Source organism: Caretta caretta, chromosome 4, assembly GCF_965140235.1.
Source record: "Caretta caretta isolate rCarCar2 chromosome 4, rCarCar1.hap1, whole genome shotgun sequence".
NCBI classification, from domain to species: Eukaryota; Metazoa; Chordata; order Testudines; family Cheloniidae; genus Caretta; species Caretta caretta.
The window spans coordinates 104,247,356-104,265,096 of record NC_134209.1 but is presented as its reverse complement, the minus strand read 5'-3'; the positions used below and the strand labels follow the sequence as shown (position 1 = coordinate 104,265,096).

General features: G+C 42.7%; 1 protein-coding gene across 4 annotated transcripts in view; it reads right to left on the bottom strand.

The window, feature by feature from the left end:
* GABRA2 (gamma-aminobutyric acid type A receptor subunit alpha2) overlaps positions 1 to 17,741 on the bottom strand; it is an 84,976-nt gene that overhangs the window by 25,300 nt on the left and 41,935 nt on the right. For all 4 annotated transcript variants that reach the window (XM_048848425.2, XM_048848424.2, XM_048848422.2 and 1 more), the window contains 2 exons: positions 11,356 to 11,576; positions 8,466 to 8,548 (listed from right to left, as the gene is read on the bottom strand). In XM_048848425.2, the coding sequence (XP_048704382.2) occupies positions 8,466 to 8,548; positions 11,356 to 11,576 (304 nt within the window). The remainder of the gene's footprint in view (positions 1 to 8,465; positions 8,549 to 11,355; positions 11,577 to 17,741) is intronic.

Genomic DNA, 17,741 nt, shown 5'->3' with positions numbered 1-17,741 from the left:
CCCTCCTCCCAGCTTTTGAAAGTATCTTGTCTCCTCATTGGTCATTTTGGTCAGGTGCCAGCGAGGTTACCTTTAGCTTCTTAACCCTTTACAGGTGAGAGGAGCTTTCCCCTGGCCAGGAGGGATTTCAAAGGGGTTTACCCTTCCCTTTATATTTATGACACGCCCCCCAAATCTCAGCTAGGGTGAAACACTGGCTGGGATTTCTTCCTGGAGCTCTAGGAAAAACAGAGTTAATAAGACACATGCATCTCTAAATATACTACCAAGTACATAAAGACTAACAATATTTTCCACATCTCAAGGACGATTTTAACCAGTTGATTCTGGGAAACTTTCACGGGAGAGTGCATCAGCCACTTTGTTAGAAGCTCCTGAGATGTGTTGGATGTCGAAATCAAAATCTTGGAGAGCTAAACTCCACCGAAGAAGTTTTTTGTTAGTTTCTTTGACGGTGTGAAGCCACTTTAGTGCAGCATGGTCGGTTTGCAGGTGGAAACGCCGTCCCCAAACATATGGGCGTAGCTTTTCCAGAGCGTAGACAATGGCATAACATTCTTTTTCAGTGACTGACTAGTTGCTTTCCCTCTCAGACAGTTTTTTGCTGAGAAACACTACAGGGTGGAATTCTTGATCAGGTCCTTTCTGCATTAAAACTGCTCCCACACCACGCTCGGACGCATCTGTGGTTACTAGGAACGGTTTGTCAAAGTCTGGGGCCCTTAGTACAGGGTCAGACATGAGTGTCGCTTTAAGCTTGTTAAAGGCCTTCTGACACTTTCCGGTCCACTGAACAGCATTTGGCTGTTTCTTTTTGGTTAGGTCTGTCAGTGGGGCAGCGATTTGGCTGTAGTGCGGTACAAATCGTCTGTAATAACCGGCCAAGCCTAAGAAGGATTGAACCTGTTTCTTTGACTTTGGGACAGGCCACTTTTGGATAGCATCCACTTTGGCCTGTAGGGGGCTGATAGTTCCTTGACCCACCTGGTGTCCAAGGTAAGTCACTCTGTTTAGGCCTATTTGACACTTCTTAGCCTTAACAGTTAGTCCTGCCTCCCTTATGCGCTCAAGGACTTTTTGTAGATGTTCCAGGTGGTCTGCCCAGGAATCCGAAAATATGGCCACATCGTCAAGGTAGGCGACTGCATATTCTCCTAATCCCGCTAGGAGACCATCTACAAGTCTTTGGAAAGTGGCGGGTGCATTTCGCAGCCCGAAAGGGAGTACATTAAATTCATACAGCCCGAGATGTGTGATGAAGGCTGACCTTTCCTTGGCAGATTCGTCTAGCGGTACCTGCCAGTACCCCTTGGTTAAGTCCAAGGTAGATATGAACTGGGCCCGTCCCAGTTTCTCTAATAGTTCATCTGTGCGTGGCATGGGATAGTTGTCTGGGCGAGTTACAGCATTTATCTTACGGTAGTCCACGCAAAAACGTATTTCCCCATCTGGTTTGGGAACTAGAACCACTGGAGATGCCCATGCACTTTCAGAGGGGCGGATTACACCCATCTGTAACATATCCTGGATCTCCCGTTCTATAGCAGTTTTAGCTTGAGGAGACACCCGGTAAGGTTGGACCCTAATTGGGTGAGCATTACCTGTGTCAATGGAGTGGTATGCCCGTTCAGTCAGTCCTGGGGTGGCTGAGAACGTTGGTGCGTAGCTAGTGCACAGCTCCTGGATCTGCTGTCGCTGCATACGCCCAAGGGTCATGGAGAGGTTCACCTCTTCCACACCACCAGCACATTTCCCTTCGTAGTAAACACCTTCAGGCCACTCAGCGTCGTCTCCTCCCTGGGCTGTAAACTGACAAACCTTTAATTCTCTGGAATAAAAGGGCTTTAGAGAATTAATATGGTACACCTTAGGCTTTCGGTTGGAGGTGGGGAATGCTATGAGATAATTAACAGCTCCCAGGTGCTCCTGGACCGTGAATGGCCCTTCCCACGATGCTTCCATTTTATGGGCCTGGAGCGCCTTTAAGACCATGACCTGGTCTCCTACTTTGAAGGAACGCTCTCTGGCATGCTTATCATACCAGGCTTTTTGCTCTTTTTGAGCATCCTGTAAGTTTTCTCTAGCATGGGCTAAAGAGGTTCGGAGGGTGTTTTGTAGGTTGGTTACGAAGTCCAGAATGTTAGTTCCTGGAGAAGGTGTAAATCCCTCCCATTGCTGCTTCACCAACTGCAATGGCCCCTTAACCTCACGGCCATATACAAGTTCAAATGGGGAAAACCCTAAACTGGGATGTGGTACAGCTCTGTAGGCAAAGAGCAACTGCTGCAACACTAGGTCCCAATCATTGGAGTGCTCATTTACAAATTTACGTATCATGGCCCCCAAAGTTCCATTAAACTTCTCCACCATGCCATTTGTTTGATGGTGGTAAGGAGTGGCAACCAAGTGATTTACCCCATGAGCTTCCCAAAGGTTTTTCATAGTTCCTGCCAGGAAATTAGTCCCTGCATCTGTGAGGATGTCGGAGGGCCAACCTACCCTGGCAAAAATGTCTGCTAGTGCCTGGCACACACTTTTAGCCCTGGTGTTGCTTAGAGCTACTGCTTCTGGCCATCGGGTGGCAAAATCCATGAAAGTCAGTATGTACTGCTTTCCTCTGGGTGTCTTTTTCGGAAAAGGACCCAGAATATCCACAGCTACTCGCTGAAATGGAACTTCAATGATGGGGAGGGGTTGTAGAGGGGCTTTGACCTGGTCTTGGGGTTTTCCCACTCTTTGGCACACCTCACAAGACTGGACATAGGTAGAAACATCCTTGCCCATTCCCTCCCAGTGGAATGACCCCCCCAAACGGTCTTTGGTCCTGTTCACCCCAGCATGGCCACTAGGGTGATCATGGGCTAAGCTCAAGAGCTTGGCCCGGTATTTAGTTGGAACTACCAACTGTCTCTGAGGATGCCAGTCTTCCTGGTGTCCACCAGAAAGAGTTTCCTTGTATAAAAGTCCTCTTTCTACAACAAACCTGGATCGATTAGAAGAGCTGAGAGGCGGTGGGTTGCTCCGTGCCGCCGTCCAAGCTCTCTGGGGGCTTTCATCTGCTTCCTGTTCAGTCTGGAACTGTTCCCTTGATGCTGGAGACATCAGTTCCTCATGGGATTGTGGACCTAGGCTTGGTCCCTCTGGAAGCGATATAGGGGATGGAGCTGTTTCTGTTGACTGTGAACCGCTCTCCGCTGGTGCACTATGTTGGGAATCAGGCTCCGGCTGAGCCTCTTGGGTCGGGTTATCGGCTGCTGCCAGTTCAGGTTTGGTGGGGCCCTCTGTTGTTGAGGTTGCAAGTACTGGATTCAGTGCTGACACGGGGTCTGGTGTTGGTTGTTCGGCTGGTTCCGGTTCTGGGACTGGTTCCGTCTGGGTCTCTGGGACTGGATCCACTACTGCTGTTGCAGACATTGGCCTGGGGTCCAGGTCCATCACCTCTGACTGGGTCCTGATAGAAGTTTCTGGAACAGAGCTAGGCCTCACGGCTTGTTTAGCCTGGCTGCGGGTGACCATTCCCACCCTCTTGGCCTGCTTCACATGATTGGCCAAGTCTTCCCCCAACAGCATGGGGATGGGATAATCATCATAGACTGCAAAAGTCCACATTCCTGACCAGCCCTTGTACTGGACAGGCAACTTGGCTGTAGGCAAATTGAAAGAGTTGGACTTGAAGGGTTGAATCGTCACTTGGATCTCTGGGTTGATTAAATTGGGGTCCACTAAGGAAGCATGGATAGCTGACACTTGTGCTCCGGTGTCCCTCCACGCGGTGACCTTCTTCCCGCCCACACTCACAGTTTCCCTCCGCTCCAAGGGTATCTGGGAGGTATCTGGGCCTGTGGACCTCTGGTTTGATTCCGGTGCAATGAACTGTAATCTGTTGGGGTTCTTGGGGCAGTTGGCCTTTACATGCCCCAGCTCGTTACACTTAAAACATCGTCCAGCTGACGGGTCACTGGGGCGAGGAGGGTTGCTGGAGAACGGGGTGGTGGGACGATAAGGGGTCTGGAGGGCTCTTTGGGAGGTAGGTGGGGCTTTGGGCGGCCCCCGGTAATAGGGTGTGGTCTGGGGTGGTCCCTTCTGGTCTCCGCTCCAACTGCGACCAGTTGTCTTCTTCTCTGCCACCTCCACCCATCTGGCTCCAATCTCTCCTGCCTCAATTACAGTTTTGGGTTTCCCATCTAGGATGTATCTTTCGATTTCCTCAGGAACACCCTCTAAGAATTGTTCCATTTGCATTAGGAAGGGCAAATTTACTGGAGAGTCAACACTTGCTCCTGATATCCAGGCATCCCAATGTTTCACAATGTGGTAGGCATGTCGGGTAAATGACATGTCTGGTTTCCACCTTAGGGCTCTGAACCTCCGACGAGACTGCTCGGGTGTTATCCCCATTCTGACTCTCGCCTTGGATTTAAACAGTTCATACTTGTTCATGTGTTCTTTAGGCATTTCAGCTGCCACCTCAGCTAAGGGTCCACTGAGCTGCGGCCTCAGCTCTACCATGTATTGGTCAGTAGAGAGGTTGTACCCAAGGCAGGCCCTTTCGAAGTTTTCTAAGAAGGCCTCAGTATCATCACCTGCCTTGTAGGTGGGGAACTTTCTGGGATGGGAAGTGGTACCTGGAGAAGGATTGCTAGGGTTTGTTGGTATATTCTGCTGGGCCTTTATCCTCTCCACCTCCTCCACATGCTTCCTCTCTTTTTCCTTCTCCTCCTCCACATGCTTCCTCTCTTTTTCCTTCTCCTCCTCCACATGCTTCCTCTCTTTTTCCTTCTCCTCCTCCACATGCTTCCTTGCCTCCATTTCCCTCTTGTGGGCAGCCTCCTGTACCTCCTTCTCCAGCCGCATGAGTTCTATCTGTCTTTCATGTTCCCTTTGTCTTTCCTCAGCCTGAAATTTGGCTAATTCCAGCTGTAGTCGAGCTGAGGATTTGGTCATTCTAACCTCTCTGTTTTTAACTAACTTTACACCTGAGGTTTAGAAATAAACAAACAAAACTTGGCTGTAAAATTTTGCTGTGCTGCAATAGAATACCTATTCTCTGATAGTGATTGTCAGCCTACAGAAAAAGACAATTCCCTTGTCTCTGCTCTGGGCCCAAATTAAAGCAAAAAACCTCCAACTACTTGGAAACCTGCTTACCCAGCCCAAAGAAAAAGCAAATGGGTAGAACACACACCCCCTATTTACTTTTAGGAAGAAAAGAAAAAAAAACCTCTGGATTGGAAGATTTCCCTGCAGGAGTTAAGTACCCTGCCTCCAGGCAAAAAAAACCCTGCAATTCACAAGATAATCCCCTTTTGTCTCTGCTTGGCCACAAAGCAGAGAGAAACCAAGCTGCTTTCAGTTTCAAAGCTGCTTTCTGGACTTTCTTTCCAAAGAAAAAAAAAATTCCTTTTTAAAATCTGTATTTCTAGTTCAAAAAATCTCAACTGGATCTCAAATGATTTCAGGTTAATCCCACCACTGTGCCACCATGTCAAGGTTCCTCCCCCACTCTGAACTCTAGGGTACAGATGTGGGGACCTGCATGAAAAAAACCCCCTAAGCTTATCTTTACCAGCTTAGGTCAAAACTTCCCCAAGGTACAAAATATTACACCCGTTATCCTTGGAATGGCCGCTACCACCACCAAACTAATACTGGTTACTGGGGAAGAGCTGTTTGGACGCGTCTTTCCCCCCAAAATACTTCCCCAAAACCTTGCACCCCACTTCCTGGACAAGGTTTGGTAAAAAGCCTCACCAATTTGCCTAGGTGACTACAGACCCAGACCCTTGGATCTTAAGAACAATGAACAATCCTCCCAACACTTGCACCGCCCCCCTCTCCTGGGAAATGTTGGATAAAAAGCCTCACCAATTTGCATAGGTGACCACAGACCCAAACCCTTGGATCTGAGAACAATGAAAAAGCATTCAGTTTTTTAAAAGAAGACTTTTAATAAAAAATAGCAGTAAATAGAAATAAAGAAATCCCCCCTGTAAAATCAGGATGGTAGATATCTTACAGGGTAATTAGATTCAAAACATAGAGAACCCCTCTAGGCAAAACCTTAAGTTACAAAAAAAGTACACAGACAGAAATAGTTATTCTATTCAGCACAATTCTTTTCTCAGCCATTTAAAGAAATCATAATCTAACACATACCTAGCTAGATTACTTACTAAAAGTTCTAAGACTCCATTCCTGTTCTGTCCCTGGCAAGAGCAGCACACAGACAGACACTTTGTTCCTCTCCCTCCTCCCAGCTTTTGAAAGTATCTTGTCTCCTCATTGGTCATTTTGGTCAGGTGCCAGCGAGGTTACCTTTAGCTTCTTAACCCTTTACAGGTGAGAGGAGCTTTCCCCTGGCCAGGAGGGATTTCAAAGGGGTTTACCCTTCCCTTTATATTTATGACAGAACCCAAGAACCCTAGTTGGCACAGCCAGACTCTCTTGAGCTTTCCTCATACAGAAATTCCAGACAGTAATGTTCGACACTGAGTTCAATGGAGCTATGCTGATTTACACCAACTGAAGATTTGTCCTCATATGTGTAAACCACAGGCCCTCAAGCACTCAGCTTTGTTTTTATAATTATTCAGTAGTTTTTTCTTTGTTTTCTCTCCCTCATTAAAAACGGAAATATACATGGGACTCTAGAAATGATTTTAATGTAGAGAAATTAAACAATGAAAAAAGTAAGAGTAAGAACAAGAGAGAGAGAGACGGAAAGTGGGCATACGCAAAGACGTGTGAGAACTTCAGCAGTTCTGTAGCAGTGGGAGCTGCCATCTGCAGGAAAAGAGAGTCAGCTTTTCAAAAGAGAAAATATTGTGAACAGGTTTCAATTCTTCCTCTTCCTACAGAACCCGAAGCCTGGGAGGATGCCAAATAAACAAAATAAGCACTACCACTGTCAGACACAAAACAATTCAATTACCAAAAAGCAGAAGAAACTCACTCAGTCTAACATATTCAGTTCCAGACAGACACGTTTCAAACCACTGTGTACAAATGAAGTACAGCTATACAGTGATAGCCTTGTCCAAGTATATATTTCAATGGGTTTGTTTCATGTTTTGGGATTACCTCTAGTTTTATACTTTCCCTTTGGCATTCAGCCTTTCATAATACTTTGTCTTCAGACCAGTTCACTGCTATATAAAACTTGTTATTTTACTACTACACCTGGCAAATATGCATTTATTTGTACCCCAGATCCTGGGCGCTCTCTCTGCACACAGACAGCACTGGCTGCAAGACCCATATGCTATTATTTCTTAGTTGATTTTATGTAAGACTTCTGGGGTTATGTTGTTATGTTACGTAGTTTGGGTAACACATAGCTAAATTAGAATATAAAGCAAAAGATTACTTCCGCAAGAAAGAAATTTTATATGTATTCAAAGTAGGCTTGTAAGAGTCGACCCTACTCAGTCCTCACCAGGCACAATAAAAACTCCCTGTATCTCTCCAACCGGGGATTCTCCCGCATGGAGATGATCCCAGAGGGCATGGACCTAGTGCAGCCTATTCCTATGTCTTTTCCCCATACACCCCTGGGGAAGGGGACACATCAGAGGCATGTACAGGGCTTTGACACTGCCTAGCTTATGAACCAAATTACCCCTTTAGTTACCACCCGGTGGAATGTGGGGGTTACTTTGTACTCTATTAGGCCAGTGTGAAATCAGCCAGAGAATCAAACAGCAGTAACCAACCCCTTGAAATTCACCTTCTGTTTTGTGCCCAGCAGTGAATCTGCTGCTATCTCTTAAAGGAAAATAAATGCAAGAAACCAAGGAGAGAGATACAATATTTAAAAAGCCCCAGCTACTATAAAATATGGGCCTGATTCTGATCTTACTTATAGCAGGAGTAATGCCACTGAAGTTCATAAAGTTATGCTGGTATAAAAGTGGTGTGAGATCAGGATCAGACCCTACATATTAAACTACAAAATGTATACTGTAACTTTAATCTCAATAAGTCATTTGCTGCAGCCTTCACTGACTAAGAATGAAACAACACATACCATTAAGAGAGAAAATGCACTGCATTCTAAAGTATGCCAGTTAGAATCTTTAGAAACTTCATAGATATATTTCTGAATATGTATCTTTGTTTAGAAGGCTTTAGTTTACTTTGTATAAATACAATATTTATATGTCATACACACAGGTCTTGATTCACCACTGTGTGACTGAAAATAACAGAGTTACACTAGCATAAAACTGGAACAGTGCAGTGGTAAATTAGCCCTATAATATTTTTAGTTAAAGCAGAGTCCAGGAATTATTCAAATGCCTTACTGGATAGATCACTGAAAAAGATCTCAGCATGTCAAAATACATGATACAGTATAACCTTCTGTGCCTAATAAACCTGGGCAATGACAATTTGTGAAACAAAGTGATGTTGAACCACACAAGATATTCATTAGCCAACAGCTATACTTCTAGCTATGTACTTACAGCTGCCAAATTTCAATGGGCATGAATGAGCATCCATAGGAAAGTCCTCCAAGTGCATTGGACATTCAGCTTGGACTGTAAGCCTAAAAGGCAACACACAACTATATGTTTAAGTCAGTTAACAAGACAAGAAAATCAATTCCACAAAAAATGAACAGAGTTCATGCTGATTAAGGAGATGAAGTTGCAGTGTTATATTAAACTAATTAAAATTTAAATCACCTCTTGCTTCTTCACTTTTTTGTGGTCCTTCAGAAGACATTGATTTATCACATCAAAAACTTGCAGCTGACCTCAAAACTATGAGGAAAGGCCATTTAAATGAAAACATAAATTATATAACGGCAGGTTGTTCTGCATAGTCATTTTCTTCTCTTAATATTCAGAGGCACATGCTATATGGCTCCCAATAATGTATTACAAAAGCACATAAAGCATAGCAGGATTTGCTCAAGGAATGTGCTCCACTAGCCTCTGAACATTTGGGGTTTTTTTTGACTTCTTAAATGGAAAGTGAAAAAATGGCTCTCCCCATTCCTCAGCTGACTACAGTGCACACACTAATGCCAAAACGTTAACAATAAATACATGGAATGTCCTGAGCACCATGCTTACATCAAACTCAAGGACAAATGTAATTTGAAAAATCTGAAATAAATTATTCCAAATGTTTTAATCTGGATTAGTTTTGATTCAACACTAAACTGCATGAATGGACAGGTCCCCAATACAGACCATCTCTAGCTATAGTAAGTCATGAAAAGAATAAATACTAGTAATCACAGACTGAAAAACAAAACTGTCTATTTTAAAGCATGCACCTTAATTTCCATCACATAGGTTTAGTGCTTCCTTTAGCTTTATTTTCTCAAAATTCATAGTCAGAAGTTAAGCAGAAGGCTTGTATTAATCATATGGTAATTTGAGACATGTACAATAGCCAGTTCTGAATTTATAAAATTACAGTAGTTTAAGACATGAATTTCACAGCTTCAGGAGCAACGTATCTCTAACTAGTTGATTTATAATTGTACACAACTGCATGATTAGTTTTATTTGGCATAATCTGTCGGTTTACATTAGCTGCCTCTTTTTCTAATCTCTTCAAATTGGGTGGAAACAGCATTTTCTTTGATTTGCCGCACAGGATTAGAGACAAGTTTCTGGTCGGTTGACATTTCAGTCAGTTAATACAAACATGGATTCAAATATTGATTTGATCACAAGTGAAAATACTATAAATGGTGGTAGCCTCAATTTAGTTCCTAGTAAACTTTTCTATGCATCTTCAAACCATCACATAATTCAATATGATTAGCAGTCTATTTATGAAGACTCAGAAGTGTAACTGCTTGGCAGCTGTACAGCAAATTAGGATTAAGGTGCTCTGGCAGAGCTGTATGGGGAAGACTGCAATGTACCTGATTGCTTTATGGCTCATGATTTATGCCTTACTGTACCTGGGGAGATGGAGTCCACTTTCACAATCAGTACAATTCATTAAATTTGTTCAAAGAAAATCATTTAAAAATAAGTCAGAGATTTTTGGAAATTGTTATACAATGGTTTTAAACTAGGATAGCCAACTTTCTAACTGCACAAAATTTAACACCCTAGCCCCACCCTTTCTTTGAGGCCCCGCCCCCTACCCGCCCCCTTCCCCAAGGTCCTGCCCCCCCTCACTACATTCCCTCTCCCTTGGTGGCTTGCTCTTCCCCCCCTCACTCACTTTCACTGGGCTGGGGCAGGGGGTTAGGGCTCTAACTGGGGGTGCAAGCTCCGGGGTGGGGCCAGAAATGAGGGGTTCAGGGTGCAGGAGGGGGCTCTGAGCTGGGAGTTGGGGTATGGGAGGATGGTACAGGCTCTGGTGGGGTCAGGAATGAAGGGTTAGGGTGCAGGAGGAGGCTCCAGGCTGGGGCCAAGGGATTCAGAGTGTGGGAGGAGGCTGCAGGTTGAGGAATGGGGTTGGGGTGCAGGAGGGAGTATGGGCTCTGAGTTGGGGCTGAGGGATTTGGTGCAGAAGGGGGCTCCTGTTTGTGGGGGGCTCAGGGCTGAGGTAGGGGGTTGGGGCTCGGGGTTGGGGCCTGGGCTTACCTGGGTGGCTCCTGGTCAGCAGTGTAGTGGGGCTAAAGCAGGCTTCCTGCCTGTCCTGACTCCGCATTGCGCCCTGGAAGCAGCCAGCAGGTCCGGCTCCTAGGTCGGGGCAGGTGGGCGGACGGGGGGGGGGGGGGGGAGGAGGCTCCACACGCTGCTCTTGCCTGCAGACACCGCCTTCCCAGCTCCCATTGGCTGCAGTTCCTGGCCAATGGGAGTGCGGAGCTGGTGCTTGGGCAGTGTGTGGAGCCCTGTGGCCTCCCCACCGCCGAGGAACCAGACCTGCTGGCTGCTTCCAGGGCGCAGCACGGTGCCAAGTAGGAACTAGCCTGCCTTAGACCCTCAGCACCACTGACCGGACTTAACGTCCCAGTTGGCGGTGCTGACCGGAGCAACCAGGATCCCTTTTCGGGTCACCCAGCAGGGCAGTGATAGAGATGAGACTAAGACACAGGTCTCCTGAGTTCCAGTCCAGAGTTGTATCCATGAGGCCACAAGTGAAGCAAAAGCGTAACTTGGAGACTGAAAATGATGTGTAATTTCCTATTTCCATATTCTATTGCAATACTGTTACTTGTCCTGGCCTGTTTAAAACGACTGCATAACAATTTCCAGAAACCTCTGACTTACTCTTAAATGATTTTCTTTGAACATATTTAATGAATTGCACTGACTGTGAAAGTGGACTCCATCTCTCCAGTTGGACTAAGGCATAAAGCATGAGCCATAAAGCATTCATTCCTTAGAAAAGCCATGTAAATAAATACTGTGAATACAAACAGATAAAAAGACATACCTCATGGTATACAAGAGAGTTCCATCATCCTGGATTCGTAGTAGTTTGTTTGGCATTGTCATGTTATGAGCTACTGACTTCTTCCCATTGTGAAAGAATGTGTCTGGGGTCCAGATCTTGCTAGCCATTAAGTTGTTCAGGCGAAGGATGTTCATTGGGCCTTTAAACTTTAACCTCTCATCTTTCCATTTTTGACGGAAGAAAACATCTATTGTGTACTCCTATAATGGAAAAAGACATTATTTTTGTCATAATGAACATCAGTCTGTTTTCCAAGCACAGAACACTAAAATGCTGGTTTTATAAAATCTGTTAATAAAAGTATTTGAAGGGGAAGAGTGGTCAACAACTATAATTGTATGATATCGAGATTAATGAAGAGGAACTGAGAGAAAGCATTTAGGGTCTATGTGCCCTTACCAAGGGGAGTGTAGAGTAATGCTCATTAACCTTAACAGACATGCTACATTAGTATATATAAGCCCTAATGATTAGATGACTGTAGTGCAAATTAGTTTTCATAAACAGTTTTGCATTTTGTTCTGAAGAAATGAAGATCAATACAGACCAAATTAGAATGCCTTTCTGCGGCAAACATGCCTGTAGAAGTAGGCCAGTACTTCAGTAGCACTAAGAATGGCCATGTTTTGAGCCAAGAAAACAAGCATGTTCAGAAAGGGCAGGATATATCCAGGAACATTAATATAAGAAAGATTCTTCCCAAGGGAAAAACATGTAACAAGGCTGTTGAATAATTATGGGCTTGATTAGCATAAATACATAGAGAGGGAACAGTGAGTTATACTACTTCACTGACATCTGATGAACAAAAGGGGGCAGACTGTCTGCTGAAATCCATGCCTATGAAGGGGCTGATAGAAGTATGCCCTGGTGTTTAATCTTGGGAGGAATTTGATGTTCTACTTCCAGGTGCATGAGTCACTAACTGCTATCCCACTATTCTATAGATATTCTGTACACATTTTTAGGATTGTTGTTTGTTCTAGCGAAGAAAAATACTGATTAAAAGTATGAGTATATCAAGTACGTTAAAATTGTATGTGCAAATTATCGAGTGGTTTGTAACTATCAGTACTGCAGATAAGATGGAATTTTAAGGACATGAAAATTTTATAGGCATAAAACTGTAAATCATGCAGTTGCAATATTACATCTTCTGGTGCAGCAGCAGTTTTGTTGTATCGCTGCAAAATGTAGCTGTACATTTAAAATAATCAGTATGTTCCAATAATCTGTTCTATTGTAATTACTTTGCAAATACTACACTTTATGGAGATAATCTTATGTGCACATTATGCTTGAATGACAATTAAATGTCCTCTTATAATCCAATCAGAATAAAAAATGAGTTAAAAGTAGTTTGTTACTACACCTGCCTCTGCCACTTTCAGTTGTTATAGAGGTGTGTGTGTGTGTCTCCCTCCAACCCCTCTGCAAAGCCCCATGCAAACAGAGGAAACTCAAACAGGCCCTGATCCTACAAGCAGCTCTGTGTCCACATGGACCTTCAATGGGGCTCTCTTTCAGGGGTCCAACTGCAAAGAGCTGCTTGTAAAAATCGGGACCTACCGGACTGTATAGAGCAAACAACAAAACTAGTTCTACAAATATGAAAAAAGTAAATGAACTGAAAAAAAGAGATTTCCATTTACAGATATTGTAAAATTAGCAATTAAATATTTTTTCAGGCAGATGTGTGAGTTTTAATTTAATGGTATCCCTTTAAAATTTCCTCCCAAATCCTTACAAGAAATTTTGCTAAATGCAGCTACTGAATGAACCAAACTGCTGGTGAGTGATTTGATACATAGTTTTAGTATCAAAATAAAATTCATTTCTGTACAAGTTGCAAAGTTTCTGTTGACTGAATCCTAGTATCATTTATACAAACCAATGACTGAAGAAGTGGATCTTGGAAGTTGACAGAACTTCCCTACAACGGGGAGAGGTAGAGATGGGAGATCAGGCCTTTGACAAAACTCTCACACTGGCCTTCTATGTTTGTTTACAAATACTAGTGAAGATGGGGGTACCTTGTGGATTTCAGCCAGGGCAGAACCATGCTGATTTAAGATCACGGGCAGGAACTACACACCTGGGGTGAAATCCTGGCCCTATTGAAGTGCCACTGATTTCAACAGGACCAGGATTTCATTCGGATGATCTGCATACAGAAGAGGAGCTATGGAAAATACTGTCCCAAGCACATAAACATAAAAACATTCCTAGGACATCATCCTTCATAAAAAACAACAACAACTATGTGGTGCCTGCAATGTACCACATAGCACTCTTGGCAACATTAGCACTCAATAAAGTGAGGAGCTGAAGGCACTGAGCTGAGCCAGGCACAGTAAGAACAAGCACTGGGAAACTTCCTCAGTTTTGCCAGTGCAATCCAACCCTGACCTGCTATTCTGAACCAGTAAACATCCTTATCTGAACAGCCACAACTCATACAGAATATTCTAAAACTACAAGAAGAGTTGTGGGGAGTCTGATGTGTAAATCATAAATCCAAATCTAAAGGTATTCCCTTATTTTTCCTGAAAAAAGGAAATAAAAAAACACAGGCATGTGTAGGCAAAAGAAATATTGTTAATTAGTAACCTTATGAAATTAGCAAGTGTTCTTGGGCAGAGAAAGCGCATATAACATGACAATTCCCACTTGCAATATCCCTACTTTCTGCAGAGGTAGACGCAACCACCTAGTTCAGTGGAACTAGTGTGAGAAACTCTCAACCAGGTATTTGTAATACACCATATCTATTACAAATATTGGGCTTGTGATTTAACAAAAAGTGGACTAGTAAGATGCACACAACATGAAATGCAAAAGGAAGCAAAATCAGAACTTCAAAATCAATTTGACTTTGAATTTACTAAAATGCTTTATTACTCCTGGAATCATATAGCTGAAACCTTTATGGCTACCATGTCACTGCATTCATGCAGGGCCGGAGAGAGGAAGACACAAAGGTAACTATCCCAGAGCTACACTGAATATACCCCAGATAATGGTTTACCTTTCACTTATTAGTTCTATTTCCTCTGATGCTACCTTCTATTTGTAATCATAAAAAGAAAAAGCTGGCTTAAATCCACAAGTAACTCCATCTTCCTTAGTATTTATAAAACATATTAAAACCTGGAAAATTGTGTCAAATCATACTGCCATATTTTCTCCCTTAATATGCATACCTTATATAACTTTATTTTATCGGCCAATGTGTTTCTCCTCCAGTAGCTGCTACATGTTTCAGAGTTTGCTGTAAGTACATTTATATCTTTTGGTATGGCACTGCCTCTGACTTTTTGCTGAATAGGAGACTAGTCTCAAATATGGTGGGACTTCTTTTAAAATACTCTATTTAAACATTATTTATTAATGAGTGCTCCCATGAAATTAAGATGTGCCATAGTTTCCAAGATACTATTATGTTTTAGGTTACGAACACCTGGCCTTTGTAGCAGTGAGGAAAGGACATATTTCTCAAATATTTAATGTATGACAAGAATAAGGTAAAAGGCCTCTGTTCTTTTCTGTAGACACTCCCTCATTACTCCCTTTCCCCTATGGCAGGCCAGGGTGAATTGTCCTGAACGTTTGGCTGCTAAATTTCTTGTGGCTCAAGAGCCTATTTAGAAATCCCAGGTTGCCTAATACCCCTCAGTTATCAGATATCTGAAAGTCAGAGGAGATCAAGAGCAGGAACTATTCATTGATGAGAGGAATATGTGAAACCTAGCTATACATGCCAGGTAATTCAGAAATGACAATTGTCCAAAAAGCTTCAAGATGATTTTCAACTGAGGTTCTGCCCAGTTCCAAATTGAGAAGCTGTACTAAGTATTCAAGAGAAGAAATCACTGCTGTGCATTAGAAGATTAGTCCTTGAGCCATACAGATGTGATTTCAGGCTGGTATTTTCAAAGGAGCCTAAGGGAGTTACACATTGAAATCCCATGCAAATCAGGTACCTAATTTCACTAGGTTCCTTTAAAAATATCTGTCTGCATATACACAAATCGAAATGTCTGCCTCCACTATTTCTAGTGTGTCCATAAACAAAATATATTAAGGGTCCTATTCATCACTGCATTGCATCTTGCGTACACAATTATATATATGTGCAAATCAGAATAGCAGCATTTTATACACAGTTCACACAGATGGAAACAGTCTACGGAAGATGCAAAGTAGGGGAAAATCAGAGCCTTAAAAACATTCTTCTGGCAAATTTGTCAAGCTCTATAGCTAATTCTAACCTCTCTGAGGTTAAGGGCAAGTTTCCCCTCTTCCATCCATACAGTTACATGGTGTTCTGTGCAGAACATGGAATAGAGCAGGGATTGAGCCACATCATCATGAGTGTCTCTCGTGGTCAACCTCCTTGCCCATTTGCAATCACCTGGACCAATTCCTACCCTATCCATAATCATATAATGTCCCCATGGCAACTTCAGCACTTAGACTGGAAAAATAATATTAGGTAAGTATTTTGGCGGCCTTTAGTGTGATAAATGCTTTGTCCTTTTTGACTAAAGTTAATCCATTTGTTTATTCATTTCATTGCCCTTTTCCATCTTTTCTGTTTCTGAACTTGAGCCAAAAAAAAAAAAAAAAAAAGAGTCAGCACATTGAGACCAGCCAACTCTTGGTGGACCCCCAGTAAGTATTCTACCTACCACAGCATAGGAACCACTGCAACAGAAGATCAAAAAGGATAACTTTCCCCCCAAAACGTGCAGCCTGAGGGGAATGGATGGTATGTAACGTGATATTCCTTGTGTTGCTCTTTCCTACAAATCTGGTCCTCTATATTGTTATACAGAGGACTGAAATATTTGGGCACATATGCAAGTCTGCAATTATTGAAACACAGTGGTCTCCAGCAAAAAAAGTCAGCATTTGCCAAAAGACACCACACATTTACAGAATGCTTTCCTCGTCTAAACAGAAGGGGAAACTGTGTTCTTAGATACCACTATATGGTAGCGAATGGTAAACACTTCCTAAAGCAGACTAATGCTTTGTATAAATGCAGAGATGGACTCTACAAAAAAAGAGCCTTAAACTGATACCTTGAATTTGTATTGTAAATTTTACAGGTACTCATTCATCAGAAAGATGTATTGTCTATATACTCGGTATTAGTCAAAATATTATTCAGCACAATACCTCCAGTAAAGTAGAAGAGCATACTTTCAGTATTACAGAAATCTTCTGGTGCTGATTTCTGATCTAATGAATACTCCCTGTTGATTTGTATTTGAGATCATGGTCTCACAGCTGGATTCCAATACTGTACATTTATACATGTTGCATTAGCTATCAAATTTGTATCCTGCCACTTGCTGTAATATTTTATATTACATGGTTAGAATTGTTGGGCCTGTTTTCTCAGTGACTGGACACTGGGGTAAAATCATGATAGGGATTTCATTCTTTTTCTAGTAAAAAGTTGTTGTACTTGACGCCTGTGTGAGTGAAGACATTAGATGTAAGTCAGTATCTCTAGAGCAAAGTTTCAAATTGAGTCAAGTCTGAGCAACTCTCTCCCCTTACTTGACAATCTTTATTATGAAGGCTAGACATGGAAAGATAGAGTTTGGGGAAGGATGGGGGAATAAATTATCTGTCTCATCTGTCCATGGCTGACAGATTGTGGCAGCCTTTGCATCTGGAGGAGAGATGGAAACATTCCAAACACTTCAAATATTGTGAGTGCCCATCCACGTGCAGCACTGACGCTGAGCAGGTTGAATATTTATTAATCACGTCCTGTAACCCAGCTTTTTTGTGACTAGATCAAACCAAAATTCCTCATTTACTGACTTGTTCAGATTTGTCCCAGTTGGTCCTTTATATTCAGATTGGCCTTTTATTATATAGTATTAACTCTCTGAAGTAATACACAAACATAATCTATGTAAACTGATTTAAAATAAGGTAAGTTGGGAGCAGTGAGAAGTTAAACTACCTTTTTACTGAATCTTCAAGGGCAGTCAAAAGTATGTGTGGAGAGAAAGTCCCTCACCCTCCCTTTAATTTATATGTGGTTGATAATCTGTTGAGAATAACAAAAGACCTTTACAAACCTCCTTTTCGAAGCAGGGGCCTCACTGGGAGTTGCATCCATGTAGATGAGGGCAGAACTGGGTCCTGGATATTTATTTACAAACTGTCAGTTGTTTTGTTTTGTTGTTTAAAGTACCAATGCTCCTGGTGTCACATCTTAATTTTTCTTACTGAGTCTTAAGGCAATTCAGCCTACTAAATTAGTCCTGCTTCAGTTTAGTTTCAAAGCTATTAATAATGTTACTCTGCAGCTAACTGTCAAACACTTCTGTGAAACCAAA